The sequence below is a fragment of the Bufo bufo genome, chromosome 1 (genome assembly GCF_905171765.1).
Source record: "Bufo bufo chromosome 1, aBufBuf1.1, whole genome shotgun sequence".
Classification (NCBI taxonomy): domain Eukaryota; kingdom Metazoa; phylum Chordata; class Amphibia; order Anura; family Bufonidae; genus Bufo; species Bufo bufo.
The window spans coordinates 365,647,020-365,669,092 of record NC_053389.1 but is presented as its reverse complement, the minus strand read 5'-3'; the positions used below and the strand labels follow the sequence as shown (position 1 = coordinate 365,669,092).

Genomic DNA, 22,073 nt, shown 5'->3' with positions numbered 1-22,073 from the left:
GGGCCTAATTGCTGTTCAGCGTTGCAGGGAGATATTTTACAGCCCACTTTGCAGTGTATTACTGGCGAAATACAAATATATTTGCCGTTCATTGTTGTACTTATCTGTTGAAAAGACTTTTGTGTAAAAATAGAAAAAAATTAGGGCCTATTTGCCGTTTAGTGATGCAATGAGATATTTTTCAGCCCAGTTTTTTGTATATTACTGTGAAATACAGCTATATTCACCTTTCATTGTTGCACTTAACTGTTGAAAAGCCTTTTGTGTAAAAATAGAAAACAATTAGGGCCTATTTGCCATTCAGAGGTGCTGTGAGATATTTTACAGCCCAGTTTGCCGTGTGTTACTGGTTGTGACGGTAGTAGAAAATATCCTCGTCAAGCATTCCCTTCTTCCCATAAAAGAAAATCACCCAATATTCCACGAGTAGGAATATCCCTGGAATCGCCGAATAATCCACACATGAGTCAAAACTTAATGCTGGAACAAGACTGATTTACTGGTACACAGAACTCACACTTTATGCAGCAAAAACTCCTCCTCTGGGCCAGACTAGATAATTGAGTTTTAAGAATACACACAGCTCAATTATCCTAACACTCCTCCTCTGGGCCAGGCTAGACAATTGAGTTTTACCAATACACACAGCTCAATTATCTGCTGGCCAGAACATTTACAATTCTTAACAATTTCAGACAAGTACTTTCTATCCCACATACAAACATAATCTCAACATCATTGTCCGGTACACGAATACATTCATTCTTGACATTTGGAACCGAACAATATAGTCCTCAAAATAGCAGGGAGAGAATCAAACTGAAGCATATAGGCAATTGCATAAAAGTCCTTCACAATGGCCCCCCTTTTTCTCCCTGCTCCGGCAACTCGGTTGGACCTTTCCTGGTCCAGTAGGGTTGACGGGTTCAGAGCTTTTAGTCCGAGGTTAAATCCGTTTGGCGTGACAATCCATCGGCATTCCCGTTTTGCTTGCCTGGGCGATAATGAATCGTAAAGTCATAGGGCTGTAAGGCCAAGCTCCAGCGTAGCAAACGGGCGTTGTCCCCTGAAACCCGGTTAAGCCACACCAAGGGGTTGTGATCGGTGATGAGAGTGAACGCCCGGCCATAAAGGTAAGGTGTGAGCTTTTTGAGTGCCCATACCAAGGCCAAACACTCTTTTTCAATGGTGGCATAACTGACCTCCCTTGGCAACAGCTTCCGACTCAGGTATGCCACCGGGTGCTCTCCTCCATCCTCCCCGATCTGGCTTAGTACTGCCCCCAGTCCAAACATTGAAGCGTCTGTATGGACAATAAATCTTTTGTTAGGATCTGGGGTAACCAACACCGGAGCATTAACCAGAGCAGTCTTTAGTGCTTGGAAAGCCACCTCGCATTCCGGGGACCACAGGACTTGTCGGGGTAGCTTCTTTTTGGTCAAGTCGGTCAGGGGTTTGGCCAGGGCACTATAGTCGGGTACAAAGCGTCTGTAATAGCCGGCTGTGCCTAAGAAAGCCATGACTTGTGTCTTGGTGTGGGGAGTGGGCCAATTGGCAACGGCCTCGATCTTAGCCGGCTCCGGCCGTTGCTTACCACATCCTACTCGGTGGCCCAAATATTGTACCTCCGCCATACCCAAGTGACATTTGTCGGGTTTCAGGGTCAGCCCGGCCCCCCTGATCCTATCTAATACTACCCCTACGTGCTCTAGGTGCGCTTCCCAGGTATCGCTGTGGATGGCGATGTCATCCAGGTAAGCGCATGCAAAGCTCTGGAGACCCCTAAGTAACTGATCCACCATCCGTTGGAAGGTGGCCGGGGCGTTCTTCATCCCGAACGGCATAACCCGGAATTGGTATAGGCCGAACGGGGTGATGAAGGCCGACTTGGGTATGGCATCTTCTGCTAGGGGAATCTGCCAATATCCCTTGCATAGGTCTATTGTGGTCAGATACTTCCCTGCAGAGATACGGTCAAGCAGCTCGTCCATCCGTGGCATCGGATAGGCGTCCGTAACTGTCTTGTCATTGAGGCGCCGGTAATCTACACAGAAGCGGGTTGTCCCATCCTTCTTTGGCACTAAGACTACCGGCGAGGCCCAAGGACTTTCTGAGGGTTCGATTACGCCTAGCCGAAGCATCTCATCTATCTCCTTCCGCATCCCTTCCCGGACTGCTTCGGGGATACGGTAGGGAGGCTGTCTCAGGGGTGCCTGTCCTGGAGTCTCTACCTTGTGTATGGCTAGGAGTGTGTATCCAGGCTCCTGAGAGAATGTGGCCTGTTTTGTTTCTAGTAAGCGGACAGCTTGATCCCGCTCTTGCGGCTCCAGCTGTTCACCTAGCTGGACTTTCTTTATCTGGGTCATCCCTTCGTTACTGCCCAATAGGTCGGGAAGGGGTAGGGTCTCTGTGTCTTCTCCTGCTGGTGCACAGATCGCGGCTACCTCCTCTGCCCGTTCCTGATAGGCCTTGAGCATGTTGATGTGAAAGGTTCGTTTCACATCTTCATCCTCGCAGCTGGCTATCGTGTAGGTAGTGTCGCATATCTGTCCTATAACTTTATAGGGGCCCTGCCAGGCGGCCTGGAGCTTGTCTGTTCGGACCGGCCTTAATACCATGACCTTTTGGCCTATCTGAAAGCTCCGGTGCCTAGCCCGTCGGTCATACCATACCCTCTGGCGTTGTTGGGCCGCCCGGAGGTTCTCTCGCACTGTCTGGGCTAATTCCTCCATGCGGTCCCTCAGCTCCAGGACATAAGGTACAACCGGGGTCCCCTCAATCTCTGTCTGCCCCTCCCAGTGATCCTTGATGAGATCTAAGGGCCCCCTCACCCGCCTCCCATAGAGAAGTTCGAAGGGTGAGAATCCGGTCGATTCCTGCGGCACCTCTCGGTAGGCAAAGAGAAGGTGTGGCAGGAATCGCTCCCAATCCTTGTATGCCCCCGTGAACGACTTCAACATTTGCTTCAGCGTTCCGTTGAAGCGCTCGCACAGGCCGTTAGTCTGGGGATGGTATGGGGAGCTAGTCAGGGATTTAACTCCACAGGTTTTCCATATCTGCTGGGTTATCTCGGCCGTGAATTGGGTACCTTGGTCGGACAGAACCTCCTTGGGAAAGCCTACTCGGGAAAATACTTTAACTAGGGCCTCTGCTACGGTCTCAGCCTGTATGTTAGAGAGAGCTACCGCTTCGGGGTAACGGGTGGCGTAGTCTACTATGGTGAGTATATACCGCTTGCCGGAACGGCTAGGTTGGGCCAGGGGCCCTATAATGTCCACGGCTACCCTTGTGAACGGTTCGTCAATAATGGGCATGGAAACTAGTTTAGCCTTTGGGTGGTCTCCCTTTTTACCTATACGTTGGCATACCTCGCACGTTTGACAATACGCCCTGACGTCGTCGGACACCCCAGGCCAGAAGAAGTTCTGGGTTATCCGATACCCTGTCTTGCGTATTCCCAAATGGCCTGCCAAGGGTACGTCGTGCCCAATCCTCAATAACTCCTGGCGGTATTTCCGGGGAACTACCAGCTGGCGTTTTTGCTTAGGCCCTGGTGTATTACCCCGGGTCTCGGTGAGCCTGTACAAGCGGCCTTCCTCCCAGATAAATTGCTCCTTCTCTAACCCCCCTTGGCCCCTCCTGGCTTTCTCTCGATACTTTCTGAGGGAAGGGTCTCCGGTCACCTCCCGCCCAAAATCCTCTGGGGTGTCCCAGGGTAGGGGTTCTACAGTCAAGGGTAGGTTGGGTTGGCTTACCTGGGTCTCAGTAGGAAGCGGATGGCTCTCGGCAGCGCGACTTTGTGCTCTGGTGGTTACTGCGTGGGCCTCCTGAGCGGGGGTAGAGGCGAACGCCGAAGTCAGGGGGCCAATGTCGTTGCCCAGGATGACTTCAGAAGGTAAGTCTTTCATGACGCCCACATGAACATTGCCAGCTCCCGCACCCCAGTCTAGGTGTACCTGTGCAGTAGGAATACGGTATACTGCTCCCCCTGCCACTCTCACAGCAATTGATTTCCCCGGTTTCTCTGATGCCTTAATAAGGTGTCTTTGTACCAACGTGATGGTTGCCCCACTGTCTCTTAATCCCCGGGCGGTTTTTCCGTTAACCATGACCAGCTGACAATGGTGTTTCCTGTTGTCCGTAATAACAGATTGTACCATGAGGGCTTCGTAAAGGGTGCCCAATGGTTCTTCCTGACCCAGTTCCTGGGGATCCCAAGCAGAGTCTACACAATGGGCTGCTGCTGGTGGGCGGTACCCAGGTCGAGACCAATTTGACCTGGTGTTGTTGTCCATGGGGCAATTCTGCTTGTAGTGACCCAGCTGTTTGCACCGGAAGCAGCGTTGTTCATTGTCCTCCTGGCGTGGATAGCGAGGGCTAGATGTCACCGGTCTGTTAGGAGGTTGGTATCTAGCGGCTGGTGGGTGTGAGGGCACCGTTGGTCGTGGAGGTTGTACCCGTGGTGTGACCGGGTTCGTCTGGCGAGTATCCGCATATTCATCCGCCAACTTAGCGGCCTCTGGTAGAGTCATGGGCCTGCGATCTCTCACCCAGTCTTTGACATCCGTCTGGATGTGATTGTAAAATTGTTCCAGGAGCATTAGTTGTAAAATGTCCTCTGCGGAGGTGGCCTGGCTGCTGTTGACCCAGTTAGAGGCCGACAGGGATAACTGGCATGCCCATTCCACGTAAGAGTCTTTCGTGGTTTTGCGTGAGTCCCTGAACTTTTGTCGGTAGGACTCTGGGGTTACTGCATAACGAGCCAGGAGCACTTCTTTAACCCTGGCGTAGCTATGGATCTCCTGCTCTGGCACGGTCCGGAAAGCATCAGAAGCTTTGCCTGACAGTTTGCCTGACAATATTGAGACCCACTCTCCTCTATCTATTCGGTGCAGGTTACATTGTCGCTCAAAATCTGCCAGGTAATTATCAATGTCACAGTCTTTTTCATCAAAAGCTTTAAAAGCGCTAAACTGAATCTTCCTTGTGTCTGCTGTACTGTACTCACTGTTTGGAGAATGTGCGGCTGCTCGTTGGACTGCTGCCAATTTTAACTGTAGCTCTGCGTCTCTTATTTGTTTAGCCTCCTCCGCTAACAGGTTCATCACTTTCAGCACCACATCTGCCGTTGGGTTCGGACCGAACCATGCTAGCTTCTCTCTCATTGCCTTGTTGGCTGGTGATTCCTCCTCCTGAATCACTGGTGTCCCCATCTCTTGTACTGCTGGCGTTGCTGCAACCAAGTTCTCCTGGTCTAGCTCCATTAATTCTGCTATAATGACCCGCTTGGTTTTGTTGCTAGCAATCCTTCCACGGACTTCCAGTAGTTCTTTCAGTGTTTTTCTTTTAAGCAGGGTGTACCAGCCTTCCATTCACTGTTCCCAGTGTCTGCTTGGAATCCTGGTGTAAAGGAAAGTAGAAGGGAAAATCCCGCTGCTGCCAACCAATTGTGACGGTAGTAGAAAATATCCTCGTCAAGCATTCCCTTCTTCCCATAAAAGAAAATCACCCAATATTCCACGAGTAGGAATATCCCTGGAATCGCCGAATAATCCACACATGAGTCAAAACTTAATGCTGGGACAAGACTGATTTACTGGTACACAGAACTCACACTTTATGCAGCAAAAACTCCTCCTCTGGGCCAGACTAGATAATTGAGTTTTAAGAATACACACAGCTCAATTATCCTAACACTCCTCCTCTGGGCCAGGCTAGACAATTGAGTTTTACCAATACACACAGCTCAATTATCTGCTGGCCAGAACATTTACAATTCTTAACAATTTCAGACAAGTACTTTCTATCCCACATACAAACATAATCTCAACATCATTGTCCGGTACACGAATACATTCATTCTTGACATTTGGAACCGAACAATATAGTCCTCAAAATAGCAGGGAGAGAATCAAACTGAAGCATATAGGCAATTGCATAAAAGTCCTTCACACTGGTGAATGTACTTATCTGTTGAAAAGCCTTTTGTATAAAAATATAAAAAAAATAGGGCCTATTTGCTGTTCAGCGGTGCAGTGAGATATTTTATAGCCAGTTTGCCGTGTATTACTGGCGAAATACAACTATATTCTCCTTTCATCATTGCACTTATCTGTTGAAAAGCTTTTTGTGTAAAAATATAAACATTTTGGGGTTTAATTGCAGTTCAGCGGTGCAGTGAGATATTTTACAGCCCAGTTTGCTGTGTATTACTGGCAAAATACAAATATCTTTGCCTTTCATCGTTGCACTTATCTGTTGAATAGCCTTTTGTGTAAAAATAGAAAAAAATGAACTTTTCATCTCTCATTCCTGTGGTGGAGAGGACAAGCAAAATGGTGCAATACCAGAAGGTCCTTGTGGAAAAATTGCTCCAAAAATTTTCAGCTGACAACGCTGGCGGCAGAGTACGTAGTTCCTTGTGCAACTGAGGAGGGGAGACTAGGGGAAGGGCCATTTCTAGAGGCGGGCGAGGGGTGCGTCCGCCTGGGGCGCATCCCTCAGGACAGAAAAGGGGGGGCGCCGTCAGCATGGCCCAATGCCAGAAGGGGGCCCTTTCTGTCCGGAGGCAGCAGGAGTGGAGATGAGCGCTTCCATTGTGGAAGCGCTCATCTCCAAAATCATCTGTATCGCCGCCCTCAGGACAGCGATACAGATCAACAGTGTGGAGGAGCAGGGGAGAGGCGTCTCCCTTGGCCCTTCCTCTGATAGGCTACAGGCTTAGTGCCTGTAGCCTATCAGAGGTCAGTGCAGGCGTCATTGCGCCGCCTGAGCCGTACAGAGCGGGACACAGGCCGGAAGAGGCCTGCATCGCATCGCTAAGCAGCATAAGGTAAGTATATGTGTTTATTGTTTTTATTATAGTACAGTATGGCAAGAAGGGGGGTGGGGGCCCTATATACTGACACAATATGGAGGGGGCACTATGGAAAAGAGGGAAAGCACTATGGGGGCCCTATTTACTGGCACAATATGGGGGGGGCACTATGGAGAAGAGGGGACGCATCTACTGGGGGGTGGGGCCCCTATATACTGGCACAATATGGAGGGGCACTATGGGGGCCCTATATACTGACACAATATGGAGGGGGCACTATGGAGAAGAGGGAAAGCACTATGGGGGCCCTATATACTGGCACAATATGGGGGGGGCACTATGGAGAAGAGGGGACGCATCTACTGGGGGCCCTATATACTGGCACAATATGGGGTGCACTATGGAGAAGAGGGGAAGCACTATGGGGGCCCAATATACTGGCACAATATGGGGGGGCACTATGGAGAAGAGGGGAAGCACTATGGGGGCCCAATATACTGGCACAATATGGGGGGGCACTATGGAAAAGAGGGGAAGCAGTATGGGGGCTCAATATACTGGCACAATATGGGGGGCACTATGGAGAAGAGGGGACGCATCTACTGGGGGCTCTATATAATGGCTCTCATTATGGGGGGCTCTATAGAGAAGTGGGGGGTAAAGGAGCACTATGAAGGGCATTTACTGGGGGCCCTATTTACTGGCACGCATTATGGGGGGCACTATGGAGAAGTGGGGGAGAAGAGCACTATGGGGGCATTATATAGGGGCATTTAATACTGGCAACCATTTTGGTGCCACTATGGGAAAGGGGGAGAGGAGCATTATGGGGGCATCTATGTGGGGCAGTCTATAGGGGCATTTTATACTGGCACATTATGGAGGACACTATGGGGACAGGGGAGGAGCACTATGGGGCATCTTCTGGAGGCACTATATAGGAGTATTTTATACTGTCACAAATTATAGGGGCACTATGGGCACCTAAGCTCAACTGGGGGCACTAAGTGTTTTTTTCTAGTGGAACACAGTACGGGTCATTGGAACACATGTTCCCAGGGCATTCTGGGAACATTGGCTCTACGGGGGGCACTAAGATGGTTTTTTTTGGTATTTTTTTACTGACACACAACGGGGCATTTCTTTGCACTGGCGCACACTATAAATATAATTATTACTACCAGGGGCATTATGGTGGGCTTTATTACAACTGGGGGACTATGGGAGCATTATTACCGTACTTCTGGGACACAATTCCTCTTGGGGGCACTGTAGGAGCACTATTACTACTAAGTGCACTCTGGCACAGTATTATCACTATTGTTGGGATTTTTGGGAGTACTATTACTGTGGGGGCACCCTGGCACAGTATCAGCTTAGCACAGTTGTTTTTGGGGGACATTATGGTTACACTATTAGTGTCAGGGACACTATTTGCTGGGTGCAGTTATTTTTTAGAGCATTGTGTTCCAATAATTATTGAATGGGGGCGCTATTTGTGTGTAACTAGTTTATCTGTTTATGCAGTATAGTTTTGGGGGTGCATGTTGGGATGTTGAGAAGGTGGGAGGATGATGGAAAAGTAGGAAACTAAGATGTCTGTCAAACTCTGCAGAGAGAAGAGATGGCTGAAATAAATCATCATGGCGGTCTGGTCTGAACGGAGAAGATAAAGAAAGAGAACATCTACATCAAAGGAGACATCCCTGGATGTAAGAGGTATGTGGACCTGTATTAGGCTACTTTCACAACTGCGTTAGTGATTCTGGCAGGCTGTTCCAGCTGAGAGCAGCCTGCCGGAATTCACTGGATCCGACACTGCAGACTGAATGCCCGCCGCCCCCATCAACTACAATGGGGTACGGCAGAGATCAGCCCACAATCGGGGCGCTTTTTTGATGTTCGCCCTGTTGGTAAATTTCCCTAGAAACTGCCCTGAGTAGGGGAACACACAGCAGTTCCAACAGAGGCAGGGCTACACTCTCCAAAGCCTGGGACAGTTTCATGATACCCCGCCAGCACCCTGATGTGCGGCCTAGTGTCACGAGGAGAGAAAAGTTTTGGAAGATGGTGAAGGAGTACATAGCTGACCGTGTCAGCGTCCTCAATGATCCCTCTGTGCCTTACATATACTGGTTGTCGAAGCTGGACACGTGGAACGAACTGGCGCTCTGCGCCTTGGAGGTGCTGGTCTGCCCTGCCGCCAGAGTTTTGTCAGAGCGGGTATTTAGTGCTGCTAGGGGCATAATAACTGATAAGAGCATCCGCCTGTAAGCTGAAAATGCTGACAGGCTGACTCTTATAAAAATGAACAAGGCCTGGATTGCCCCTGACTTCTCAGCTCCACCAGAGGATACCCATGCACCCCTTCCACCACAAAAAAGGGTATGTGGTTCAATCTTCTTTTTCTCGTCATCCTCCTCCTCCTCTTCCATCATATCAACATGCTTATTAGTCTGCCCTAGCTCCTAATGTTGTAGAGGGTCAGCTCACCTGAAGGACATCACATATAATGTTTGAGAGGGTCAGCTCACCAGCAGGCCCTCACCTACAATCTTTTAGAGGGCCAGATCACCTACAGGCCCTCACATGTAATGTTTTAGAGGGTCAGCTCATCAGCAGGCCCTCACCTACAATCTTGTAGAGAGTCAGCTCACCTGCAGTCCCTCGCATATAATTATAATGTTTTACAGGGTCAGCTCACCAGCAGACCCTCACCTACAATATTTTAGAGGGTCAGCTCACTTGCAGGCCCTTGCATATAATATTTTAGAGGGTCAGCTCACCAGCAGATCCTCACCTATAATCTTTTAGAGGGTCAGCTCACCTGCAGACCCTCACCTACAATCTTTTAAAGGGTCAACTCATGAGCAGGCCCTCGCATATAATGTTTTTGAGGGTCAGTTCACCAGCAGGCCCTCACCTACAATCTTTTAGAGGGTTAGCTCAGCTGCAGGCCCTCGCATATAATGTTTTTGAGGGTCAGCTCAACAGGAGGCCCTCAACCATAATGTTTTACATGGTTAGCTCCCCTGCAGGCCCTCGTATATAATATTTTTGAGGGTCAGCTCACCAGCAGGCCCTTGCATATAATGTTTTTGAGGGTCAGCTCACCAGCAGGCCCTCAACCATAATGTTTTACAGGGTAAGCTCATCAGCAGGTCCTCAACAAATTATAATGTTTTAAAGGGTCAGCTCACCGGGAGGCCCTCACCTACAATCTTTTAAAGGGTCAGCTCACCAGCAGGCCCTCGCATATAATGTTTTTGAGCGTCAGCTCACCAGCAGGCCCTCAACCATAATGTTTTACAGAATCAACTCACCAGCAGGCCCTTACCTACAATATTTTAGAGGGTCAGCTCACCAGCAGGCCCTCAACCAATTATAATATTTTAAAGGGTCAGTTCACCAGTAGGCCCTTACCTACAATCTTTTGAAGGGTAAGCTCACCAGCAGGCCCTCAACCATAATGTTTTAAAGGGTTAACTCACCAACAGGCCCTCACCTACAATATTTTTGAGGGTCATATCAGCAGCAGGCCCTCGCATATAATGTTTTTTACGGTCAGCTCACCAGAAGGCCCTCAACCACAATGTTTTACAGGGTAAGCTCACCAGCAGGCCCGGCCCTCGCCCATAATTTTTTCAATGGTTAGCTAAGCAGCAGGCACTCACCCATAATTTTTTCAATGGTCACCTCAGCAGCAGGCGCTAGCCAGAAAATTTATCGATGCTCAGATTAGGAGCAGGCACTAGCCCCTAATGTTTTAGAGGGCCAGCTCTGCAGCAGACCCTCAACCCTAATGTTTTGTCAGCACAGCAGCAAGCCCTCGCCCGTATTGTTTTAGAGGGTCACCAGCAGGCCCTTGCTCCAAATGGGTGTATTCAAGGGTGTATGATGCACTCCTTTATGTGTAATAAAGGATGTATTGGAGTGCCGGTTCCTTGTAATTTTTGGAAGCCCTTTCACTTAGTGCATAGGCTTTATGAGTGTAGGAGTCCCACTACCTGAACTATTGTACCACAAAGTGAATGAGGCGCTCCATTATGTGATATACAGGTTGTATCGGAATGCCTTTTCCTTGTAAGTTTTGGCAGCACTTGCACTTTATATACAAGTAAATATACAGGAAAGAATGTTTCCTAACAATTTTTCCTCTAAAATCGATTTTATCTTCAGTTTTGTGCGGATTATTGGCAGTCTGTAAAAGTGGTGTACTACTCGGACAACATCGTTCCCAGCAGCAACCTGGGAGTAAAAGATGCATGCAGACATCCTCCCCATGCTGTTCCCGAACCATTTCAAGGGTGTTTCCATCAATTTCTGACCTTTTCCTATTAACCAGACACCCTCCCCTCTTCAGAGCAGGGGGTGCTTGGTTTAATGCTCGGGCTCTCCCATTGACTTCCATTGTGCTCGGGTGCTCAGTAGAGCACCCGAGCATCCAGAGGTGTTCGACCCGAGCACCCGAACACTTGAGCATTTTTCATTTTGCTACTAGTGCTCGATCAACACTAGTAGCTACCTTACACCTGGTTCTGTTATCAATTTGTTTAGTCTGGTGCTGGGAGGGGCTTTTTGATTATATGTCTTTAAGTACCTACAGTATCTGTGACTCTTTACAGTATATAGCAAATGCTGTGTTGTTTCCAGAGTCTTGAATTCTCGACTATTGGCTTGTGAATTCTTAGGTTTCTGTTTTTTTGTTATTGCATTGTAGCTGCATTTGTTGTGGTTAAGCTTTCTGTTTGCTGTTTGGGTTTTGTGATTTTCTTGCTGTCTAGTTGGAGTTCGGAGGTCGGTTTCTGCTGCATATTTTCTCCTCTTACATATTTTCTCCTCTGCCATTACAGTCTGGCATCTGTTTCATTGCAGGACTCTATCTCCCTCAGCTATTGCCATCCTCATCTAGTTTGCTGTCATCTATCGGTGAGTCTATTATTCTACACTGCTCTACTCAAGTTCTGGGGATATCTAAGCATAAAGAGCCACTGATTAGGACATGAGAAAAGTGACTGCTATAGGTGAAGTTCTGCACTGTAATACAGGCATATCTAGGTGATTCCCCCTCCCCCTGCAGGGTCCATTCTTCAACCGCACTAGAGGGATCTGGACTTCATCGAAGCCGCTAGCTCTTGAAGTAGTCTCTGTTCAGTGACAGCTGATCCAGGTAGGTTAAGAGACATGGATGCATGGCACCAAGGGGACAAGCAAAATTGTAGTCAGTACATAAGCTGAGGCAAAGCATGATCAGTGTATTTTAAATCTGGTTAACAGTCCAAAAAAAGGGTAAGGAGGCACAAGTCAATACAGTAGTCAGGTGGAAGTCAGTACAGACATCAAAGGGTCAAATTGAGTATTAGGCAAAGGAAAATCCCAGGAAATCGAAACAGAATAACAGTTAACCTTTGTAGGGATTATCAAGCTATAGAACCTATTGTTCAGACCCTTACAGAGGAAGATGCCTTAAAAACACAGGGACAGAATCTATTGCCTGGGAACAGACTGGGCCACATGCACATTGACCTCTTAGGAGCTGGGGAGAGAGCAGGTATGCTTTAAAGACAGCAGAGTAGAAGACACCTAACATATGAAAGAGGGAGCCTTCTGGCGGCCATGCTCAATGGGAGAGACAAGATACTGATGGGCTTGTACTACTGATATAACATGCAGTCTTGCAGACAACAGCGTCATAACTGAGATATTCAAATGTATCCAATCTGACCAAAATTGAAATGTACTTGGATACGTAGAACTACAGGTAACAGCACTCTGCTAGTCAATTGCGCAAAGATATAAGCAAACACTAAAAGAATAAATGCTTGGGGGTCATACTTACTGCAAATGCAGCTAGAAGCTTTTTGCGAATATAATTGATCAAAAATATTTCGGGCCCATCTACCGGTCGTCAAGGTCGCTTCTAATCAGATGGGTCCTACTCTGACATGCCTCTCCTGGGCTTACAGACTACAATCTAGGCAAAGTAGTACCAAGCTGCATCCTACACATGCCTCTCCCAGGTTGTGAGCCTGCAGTATGGGCTGGGTAGAATACAGCTGTACAAGCTATCTAATTAAAAGCACATGGTAAATGGGCTGGTGGTGCACGGTTCAATCTCACCACCAGGGGGAGCCACTCCCCTAGTGGCAGTGACAATGGGGAAAAAATAAACGAACCAGCACCTCCACAATAAGTGAATATAAGAACGCAGGTGCACGCTACCTTGGCTAAAACACACTTGGATACGTAGAACTACAGGTAACAGCACTCTGCTAGTCAATTGCGCAAAGATATAAGCAAACACTAAAAGAATAAATGCTTGGGGGTCATACTTACTGCAAATGCAGCTAGAAGCTTTTTGCGAATATAATTGATCAAAAATATTTCGGGCCCATCTACCGGTCGTCAAGGTCGCTTCTAATCAGATGGGTCCTACTCTGACATGCCTCTCCTGGGCTTACAGCCTACAATCTGGGCAAAGTAGTACCAAGCTGCATCCTACACATGCCTCTCCCAGGTTGTGAGCCTGCAGTATGGGCTGGGTAGAATACAGCTGTACAAGCTATCTAATTAAAAGCACATGGTAAATGGGCTGGTGGTGCACGGTTCAATCTCACCACCAGGGGGAGCCACTCCCCTAGTGGCAGTGACAATGGGGAAAAAATAAACGAACCAGCACCTCCACAATAAGTGAATATAAGAACGCAGGTGCACGCTACCTTGGCTAAAACACACTTGGATACGTAGAACTACAGGTAACAGCACTCTGCTAGTCAATTGCGCAAAGATATAAGCAAACACTAAAAGAATAAATGCTTGGGGGTCATACTTACTGCAAATGCAGCTAGAAGCTTTTTGCGAATATAATTGATCAAAAATATTTCGGGCCCATCTACCGGTCGTCAAGGTCGCTTCTAATCAGATGGGTCCTACTCTGACATGCCTCTCCTGGGCTTACAGGAGAGGCATGTCAGAGTAGGACCCATCTGATTAGAAGCGACCTTGACGACCGGTAGATGGGCCCGAAATATTTTTGATCAATTATATTCGCAAAAAGCTTCTAGCTGCATTTGCAGTAAGTATGACCCCCAAGCATTTATTCTTTTAGTGTTTGCTTATATCTTTGCGCAATTGACTAGCAGAGTGCTGTTACCTGTAGTTCTACGTATCCAAGTGTGTTTTAGCCAAGGTAGCGTGCACCTGCGTTCTTATATTCACTTATTGTGGAGGTGCTGGTTCGTTTATTTTTTCCCCATTGTCACTGCCACTAGGGGAGTGGCTCCCCCTGGTGGTGAGATTGAACCGTGCACCACCAGCCCATTTACCATGTGCTTTTAATTAGATAGCTTGTACAGCTGTATTCTACCCAGCCCATACTGCAGGCTCACAACCTGGGAGAGGCATGTGTAGGATGCAGCTTGGTACTACTTTGCCCAGATTGTAGGCTGTAAGCCCAGGAGAGGCATGTCAGAGTAGGACCCATCTGATTAGAAGCGACCTTGACGACCGGTAGATGGGCCCGAAATATTTTTGATCAATTATATTCGCAAAAAGCTTCTAGCTGCATTTGCAGTAAGTATGACCCCCAAGCATTTATTCTTTTAGTGTTTGCTTATATCTTTGCGCAATTGACTAGCAGAGTGCTGTTACCTGTAGTTCTACGTATCCAAGTGTGTTTTAGCCAAGGTAGCGTGCACCTGCGTTCTTATATTCACTTATTGTGGAGGTGCTGGTTCGTTTATTTTTTCCCCATTGTCACTGCCACTAGGGGAGTGGCTCCCCCTGGTGGTGAGATTGAACCGTGCACCACCAGCCCATTTACCATGTGCTTTTAATTAGATAGCTTGTACAGCTGTATTCTACCCAGCCCATACTGCAGGCTCACAACCTGGGAGAGGCATGTGTAGGATGCAGCTTGGTACTACTTTGCCCAGATTGTAGGCTGTAAGCCCAGGAGAGGCATGTCAGAGTAGGACCCATCTGATTAGAAGCGACCTTGACGACCGGTAGATGGGCCCGAAATATTTTTGATCAATTATATTCGCAAAAAGCTTCTAGCTGCATTTGCAGTAAGTATGACCCCCAAGCATTTATTCTTTTAGTGTTTGCTTATATCTTTGCGCAATTGACTAGCAGAGTGCTGTTACCTGTAGTTCTACGTATCCAAGTGTGTTTTAGCCAAGGTAGCGTGCACCTGCGTTCTTATATTCACTTATTGTGGAGGTGCTGGTTCGTTTATTTTTTCCCCATTGTCACTGCCACTAGGGGAGTGGCTCCCCCTGGTGGTGAGATTGAACCGTGCACCACCAGCCCATTTACCATGTGCTTTTAATTAGATAGCTTGTACAGCTGTATTCTACCCAGCCCATACTGCAGGCTCACAACCTGGGAGAGGCATGTGTAGGATGCAGCTTGGTACTACTTTGCCCAGATTGTAGGCTGTAAGCCCAGGAGAGGCATGTCAGAGTAGGACCCATCTGATTAGAAGCGACCTTGACGACCGGTAGATGGGCCCGAAATATTTTTGATCAATTATATTCGCAAAAAGCTTCTAGCTGCATTTGCAGTAAGTATGACCCCCAAGCATTTATTCTTTTAGTGTTTGCTTATATCTTTGCGCAATTGACTAGCAGAGTGCTGTTACCTGTAGTTCTACGTATCCAAGTGTGTTTTAGCCAAGGTAGCGTGCACCTGCGTTCTTATATTCACTTATTGTGGAGGTGCTGGTTCGTTTATTTTTTCCCCAAAATTGAAATGTGACTGTCCTCCTTATCCATTTTAATTTACAGTAAGGCCTTATATACATATTTCTGTTATGGACAGAATTTTGTATCTCCAATTATTGGGAAAAGTTGTTGCGTGAAAACTATTCACTGCCATGGTAGCTCACTAGTTATTATTATTATTATTATTATTATTATTCACGAAAACATTGATAATGGATTAAATATGGCTATAGGATTTTTATTTTATAATGCAAGGGTAAAATAAAAACTAGAAAGTTAAAATAAAAATAGTAAAGAATAAACTTTATAAATATTGGAGAGTGATCTGATAGATGGATAGAATCTATGTGGGCTCTAGAGCATAATTGGAGATGTTCTTTGGATATTAGCAGATAATCTAGTCTCTGGTAAGAGCCATGAAGATTTGAAAAAAAAAGTAATCTCTCTCAGTGGGGTTAGAAAGTCTCCAAACGTCAACCAGGCTTAAATTGTGGAGTGAATTGAGAGCTCTCTGTGATAAAGCAGATTTTTGTGTTGAGGAGTCCAAGATAGGGTTCAGAGTGTCATTAAAGTCACCTACCAAGCAGTGGCGTCGCCAGGGGGAAGCCAGAGGGGGCCACGCCCCCCCTACATCATGCTGTGGCCCCCCATGTGCCCCCCCAACTAAAATGCCCCCCCCTAAGTGAGCCGCCGCCGCCGGGCACAGGGAGATGAGCGCTTCCATTGCGCTCATCTCCATTGTAATCTGCCTGTGCCAGCGGAGGTGCAGGGGAGGGAGAGGCGTGTCCCTTCCCCTTCCTCTGATAGGCTGCCGGCCTAGTGCCTGCAGCCTATCAGAGGCCGGCGCAGGCGGAGCGATGACGTCATCGCGCCGCCTGAGCCTTACAGCGCGGGACACAGGAAGAGTCTGCATCGCATCGCTGACACTGAGGTAAGTATAAGTGGGTTTTTTTTGTTAGTTTTTTTACAATAGTGTTACTGGCACATTGGGGGGGGCTTATTACAATGGGGGGGCTTGTTACAATGGGGGGGATTATTACAATGGGGGGGCTTAATACTGGCACATGATGGGGGGGACTTAATACTGGTACATGATGATGGGGGGGACTTAATACTGGCACATGATGATGGGGGAGACTTAATACTGGCACATGATGGGGGGACTTAATACTGGCACATGATGGGGGGACTTAATACTGGCACGATGGGGGGCTTAATACTGGCACATGATGGGGGGGCTTAATACTGGCACGATGGGGGGCTTAATACTGGCACATGATGGGGGGCTTAATACTGGAACATGGGGGGGCTTAATACTGCACATGATGGGGGGGCTTAATACTGGCACATGATGGGGGGACTTAATACTGGCACATGATGGGGGGGACTTAATACTGGCACATGATGATGGGGGGACTTAATACTGGCAAGTGATGGGGGGCTTAATACTGGCACATGATGGGGGGACTTAATACTGGCACGATGGGGGGCTTAATACTGGCACATGATGGGGGGCTTAATACTGGCACGATGGGGGGCTTAATACTGGCACATGATGGGGGGCTTAATACTGGAACATGGGGGGGCTTAATACTGGCACATGATGGGGGGCTTAATACTGGCACGTAATGGGGGGGCTTAATACTGGCACGTAATGGGGGGGCTTATTACTGGCACGTAATGGGGGGGCTTATTACTGGCACGTAATGGGGGGCTTATTACTGGCACATGATGGGGGCTCTTGTTACTGGCACGTGATGGGGGCTCTTGTTACTGGCACGTGATGGGGGCTTATTACTGGCACGTGATGGGGGGCTTATTACTGGCACGTGATGGGGGGCTTATTACTGGCACATTGGGGGCTTATTACTGCCACGTGATAAGGGGCTTATTACTGCCACATGATGGGGGGCTTATTACTGGCACGTGATGGGGGCTTATTACTGGCATGTGATGGCGGCTTATTACTGGTACATTGGGGGGCTCTTGTTACTGGCAGTGGCACGTTATTGAGGGCACTTATTACTGGCACATTATTGGTGGGCACTATAGGGGCATCTACTGAGGCCACAAAGAAGGGGTGTTTTATATGGGGGGCTCTGTACAGTAGCATTTTATACTGGGACACATTATGGTGGGTACTATGGAGAAGGGGAACAGGAGTACTATGGGGTCATCTACGGGGGGCACTAAGAAGGGGTATTTTATACTTTCAAATTATGCGGGACACTGAGGGCATCTACTGGGGCACGATATATGGGGCATTTTATACTGGTACATTATGGGGGGCACTAGCAGGGAGGGGGGAGAGGAGCACTATGGAGGCATTTACTGGGGCACTATATAGGGGTATTTTATACTGGCACATTATGGGGGACATTAGCTCAACTGGGGGCATAAGGGGGTATGTTTTGCACATTATAAGGAGAATTATTTCTACTGGGGGGGCATTATGGTGGGCTTTATTACTCCCCCATGGTATGACCCCCTAGTAGCAGCACCAGCCTCTCCCTGCTCTGCTATCCCTCTGCCCCTTCTCCAAATCCTTATTATGAAATCTTTCTCATTAGGATAAAACACAACATCAGCTCCGCCGAGCCCCCGGCCAAAGTGTTGAAGTGGTGTCCGAGATCCCCAAGGGCCAAGCCAGGTAACTGTAAGTGTTTATGTGAAATATGTTTATTTTATATATGTACACTCCTGTGAGAGGCGGGGAGGGAGATCTGTGGATGACACTGTTATGGGGTGGATCTGTGGATGACACATATAGCATAAGATGCTATATACGGTATATGACAGATCTCCCCATAGCAGTGCCATCCACAGATCCCCCTCTCTATAAAAGTGTCATCCACAGACAGCTGGACTTTTCTTCCCTGTTGCGGTTTTAGGTATTGGGTAAAGTATTGCAGCATTTCTAAGCGTACTTGTGTAAATGTATCGTTGTTATTGCTGCCACCCCTACTTTTGTCCTGGCCCCCAGTGTGCCCCCCCAAAATTTGAAAGCTAGAGACGCCACTGCTACCAAGATGACAATGCCCTCCTGGAAGAATTCTATAATTGAATATACACTCACCTAAAGAATTATTAGGAACACCTGTTATTAGGAACACCTATTTCTCATTAATGCAATTATCTAGTCAACCAATCACATGGCAGTTGCTTCAATGCATCTAGGGGTGTGGTCCTGGTCAAGACAATCTCCTGAACTCCAAACTGAATGTCAGAATGGGAAAGAAAGGTGATTTAAGCAATTTTGAGCGTGGCATGGTTGTTGGTGCCAGACGGGCCGGTCTGAGTATTTCACAATCTGCTCAGTTACTGGAATTTTCACGCACAACCATTTCTAGGGTTTACAAAAAATGGTGTGAAAAGGGAAAAACATCCAGTATGCGGCAGTCCTGTGGGCAAAAATGCCTTGTGGATGCTAGAGGTCAGAGGAGAATAGGCCGACTGATTCAAGCTGATAGAAGAGCAACGTTGACTGAAATAACCACTCGTTACAACCGAGGTATGCAGCAAAGCATTTGTGAAGCCACAACACGCACAACCTTGAGGCGGATGGGCTATAACAGCAGAAGACCCCACCGGGTACCACTCATCTCCACTACAAATAGGAAAAAGAGGCTACAATTTGCACGAGCTCACCAAAATTGGACTGTTGAAGACTGGAAAAATGTTGCCTGGTCTGATGAGTCTCGATTTCTGTTGAGACATTCAAATGGTAGAATCCGAATTTGCCGTAAACAGAATGAGAACATGTATCCATCTTCTGATGGCTACTTCCAGCAGGATAATGCACCATGTCACAAAGCTCGAATCATTTCAAATTGGTTTCTTGAACATGACAATGAGTTCACTGTACTAAAATGGCCAGGTGAGGTCATATTAAGATCCGTTAGTATAGAGGGTTAAGGGAAAATGGTGTTAAATGTAAGGAGATAGATGGTTAAGACAAACTAGGAGATCTCAAGAGGGATTGAGTGATTCCCATAAAGAAAGACAGAAGTATAAGTGCATCTCACTCTCCTAGGGGCAGTCTTCTGGGAGTAGAATGTGAGGCATCTCTCCTGTTCTTGGATAATCTTGGGGTTCGCTGCTTTTCCCAAAGGTCAGGAGCTGGTAGATCCGGTAGGGATGATAAGTCCTGGACCAAGTCTCAGTTCTGTATATCCAGTGGGCTGATGTTTAAGTGGTCATAAACCTGGTCTATATATGCAAATGTGGAGGCGGTCATTCTGCGACCCTCGTAGAAAAATGATAGACCGAAAGGAAAAGTCCATCTGTATGGCATGTTATGTGATCTGAGCCAGTCTGTCAGAGGTTTTAAGGTTCTTCTTTTTTTCAAGGTGGTTTGAGCCAGGTCTTGGTAGATAGATATATTGTATCTTTCCCATGATACCTCTTTTGCCAAGCGAGCTTTAGTTAGTATGGCTTCCTTAACCGTAAAGCTCAGAAATTTGCAAATGATGTCCCTTGGTGGGGCCAATGTGGCTTGTTTGGGCCTTAAAGCCCTAAACGCCCTTTCAAGGATCACTTTGTGAGCTGAGTCGGGACCCAAGAGAGATAAGCAAATTTGAGTAACTGTGTGCGGAATATCACTTGCGGCTATCGATTCTGGCAAACCGCGGAAGCGCAAATTATTACGCCGCCCGCGATTCTCCTGATCCTCAATGGCACAGTAGAGGGAGTTTAGGTTACTCTGGATGGAGATTATGTGGCGAGCGACCCCCATTTGGTGTCTCACCAAGACCGATTGTTATTCTTCCAGGGACTCTACTCTTTTCCCGATTTGTTGGACGTCTTGTTTGATCGCTGTCAGATCGGTGCTTAAGGGCTCGAGTGCTGCGGCCAGAGAGGAGGTTAGGGTGTCTTTAAGATATGATCTTGAGATAGGGAGACTTTCTCTTCCTCACCCTCTTGTGTTGCTTCCAACGGTTCTCTCTGTGTGCGGCCCGTGGCGCGTGGTGAAGCCGGCGCCATCTTGTTGTCTCGAGCTGCGTAAGCGGAGGCAGCTTTTTAAATAAATTTGTCCATGTCTCCTTTGCTCACCGATGTCTTGTGTTGCTCTGTAGTGTCACCGGACTTAGATCTTCTGATTTTCACCATGGCTGGATCTCCAGGCGGTATATACAGGCTGGCAGGGTGATTTTATGTACTGAGCGGCACACTCAGGCAGCCATCCACTGCAGTTGCTAGCTCCGCCCCCCCCCCTTAAGAATAAACTTTATGTTAGATAGCTACATTTCCAATGCTAACGAAAGGGGAAACTGTGCCCTTACAAGTTACAAGTGGGGTAACACCAGGGTCAGTACTGTCAACATCATAAAGTTCCATATTCTTTATGATATATTCATTCTTGCAGAGGGCTTGTAGAGTAAAATATCAATTTTAGCAGATAATATGAAAATGTGTATACAGTTATAAGTAAAATTTATGTTAAGCACAGAAGAGGACAGCATACTGATAAGGATTTGAATAAGTTTATTGCTTGAACAGATAAGATTAATGAAAAACAAGTGAAGTTTTAATATCGATAAATGTAAGGTTATGCACTTGGGAAGCAAATATACATGCTATACAAACATATATTACATATTAAATGGGGAAACATTTTGTCAAATGGCATGGAAAATTACTGCTTAGATACTAGTTGACAGTGAAATATATTAGTTTATATTATATATAGTTTTGGGTGTTAGTATGCAAGAAAATTAAGAAAGCGTTTGAGTGGGTTCAAATGCTGCCAATTAAAATAATAAATGGAATAGATAATCTATAAAACCCAGAAAGATTATCAAATGAGGGTATTAAGTTTAGAAAAAGTTTAGAAAAGAATGCACTAGGCACATTTGACCATGGCATCTGAAGGGTTAAATGTTAGTGATCGGCATTACTAGCTTCAAGTCCATTTTTATAACATGCTTCTGTGATTTCAAAATCCCCTTCTTCAGACAATGGGCATGTACATAAAATGATATACATGCCCATTTCATGTGCATCATGCCCGCAGCAGCATATCTTCATGGTATAAGTTGACTGGATACAACGATCCAGAGGCCCCCGCGTATGCAGCTTGTAACGGACCGTTTCAGCAGACAAGGGGTTAAAATCCGTTTAGGCGATAAGCCCCTTTCTGAGAGACAGGCACAGCTACTTGCAGAACACCAACCTCCCGAACTGGATACAAAATAGCACTCCAAACTGGAACCTCACGAATAGCTGCTAGCAGATGAACAGGAAAAGCATACAATCCTGGCAATCGGTCTTCTAACAGCATACAGCGGATCCCCCCAATAACGAGACAAGGCTCCGTGTTGAGGGTCAAACAGTGGTCTGACTGTATTTCACGTACAGCCTCTTTTATTCATAAACCACAAACATAGTACTGCCCACAGGGGTTTGAAATATAACCAATCAGTAATTTACAACACATACAATGATACAACAGCAACCAATCGTTCACGCCCCCAGAGGACCAGAATGAAGACTGTGACATAGGACAACATATCCCCACAATGCATCATGGT

The 22,073-nt window shown here is 47.1% G+C and overlaps 1 protein-coding gene across 1 annotated transcript; it reads right to left on the bottom strand.

Annotated features, from left to right (window-relative positions):
• Positions 1 to 1,022: 1,022 nt before the first annotated feature.
• On the bottom strand, positions 1,023 to 20,526 carry LOC120978250 (the record flags this gene model as incomplete). Its single annotated transcript, XM_040406520.1, has 4 exons — positions 20,460 to 20,526; positions 4,458 to 4,915; positions 2,808 to 3,527; positions 1,023 to 2,312 (listed from the first exon to the last, which is right to left on the bottom strand). Coding segments are annotated over exons 1-4 (2,535 nt in total), but the record flags the coding sequence as incomplete, so codon positions are not given.
• Between the last annotated feature and the right edge of the window lie 1,547 nt (positions 20,527 to 22,073).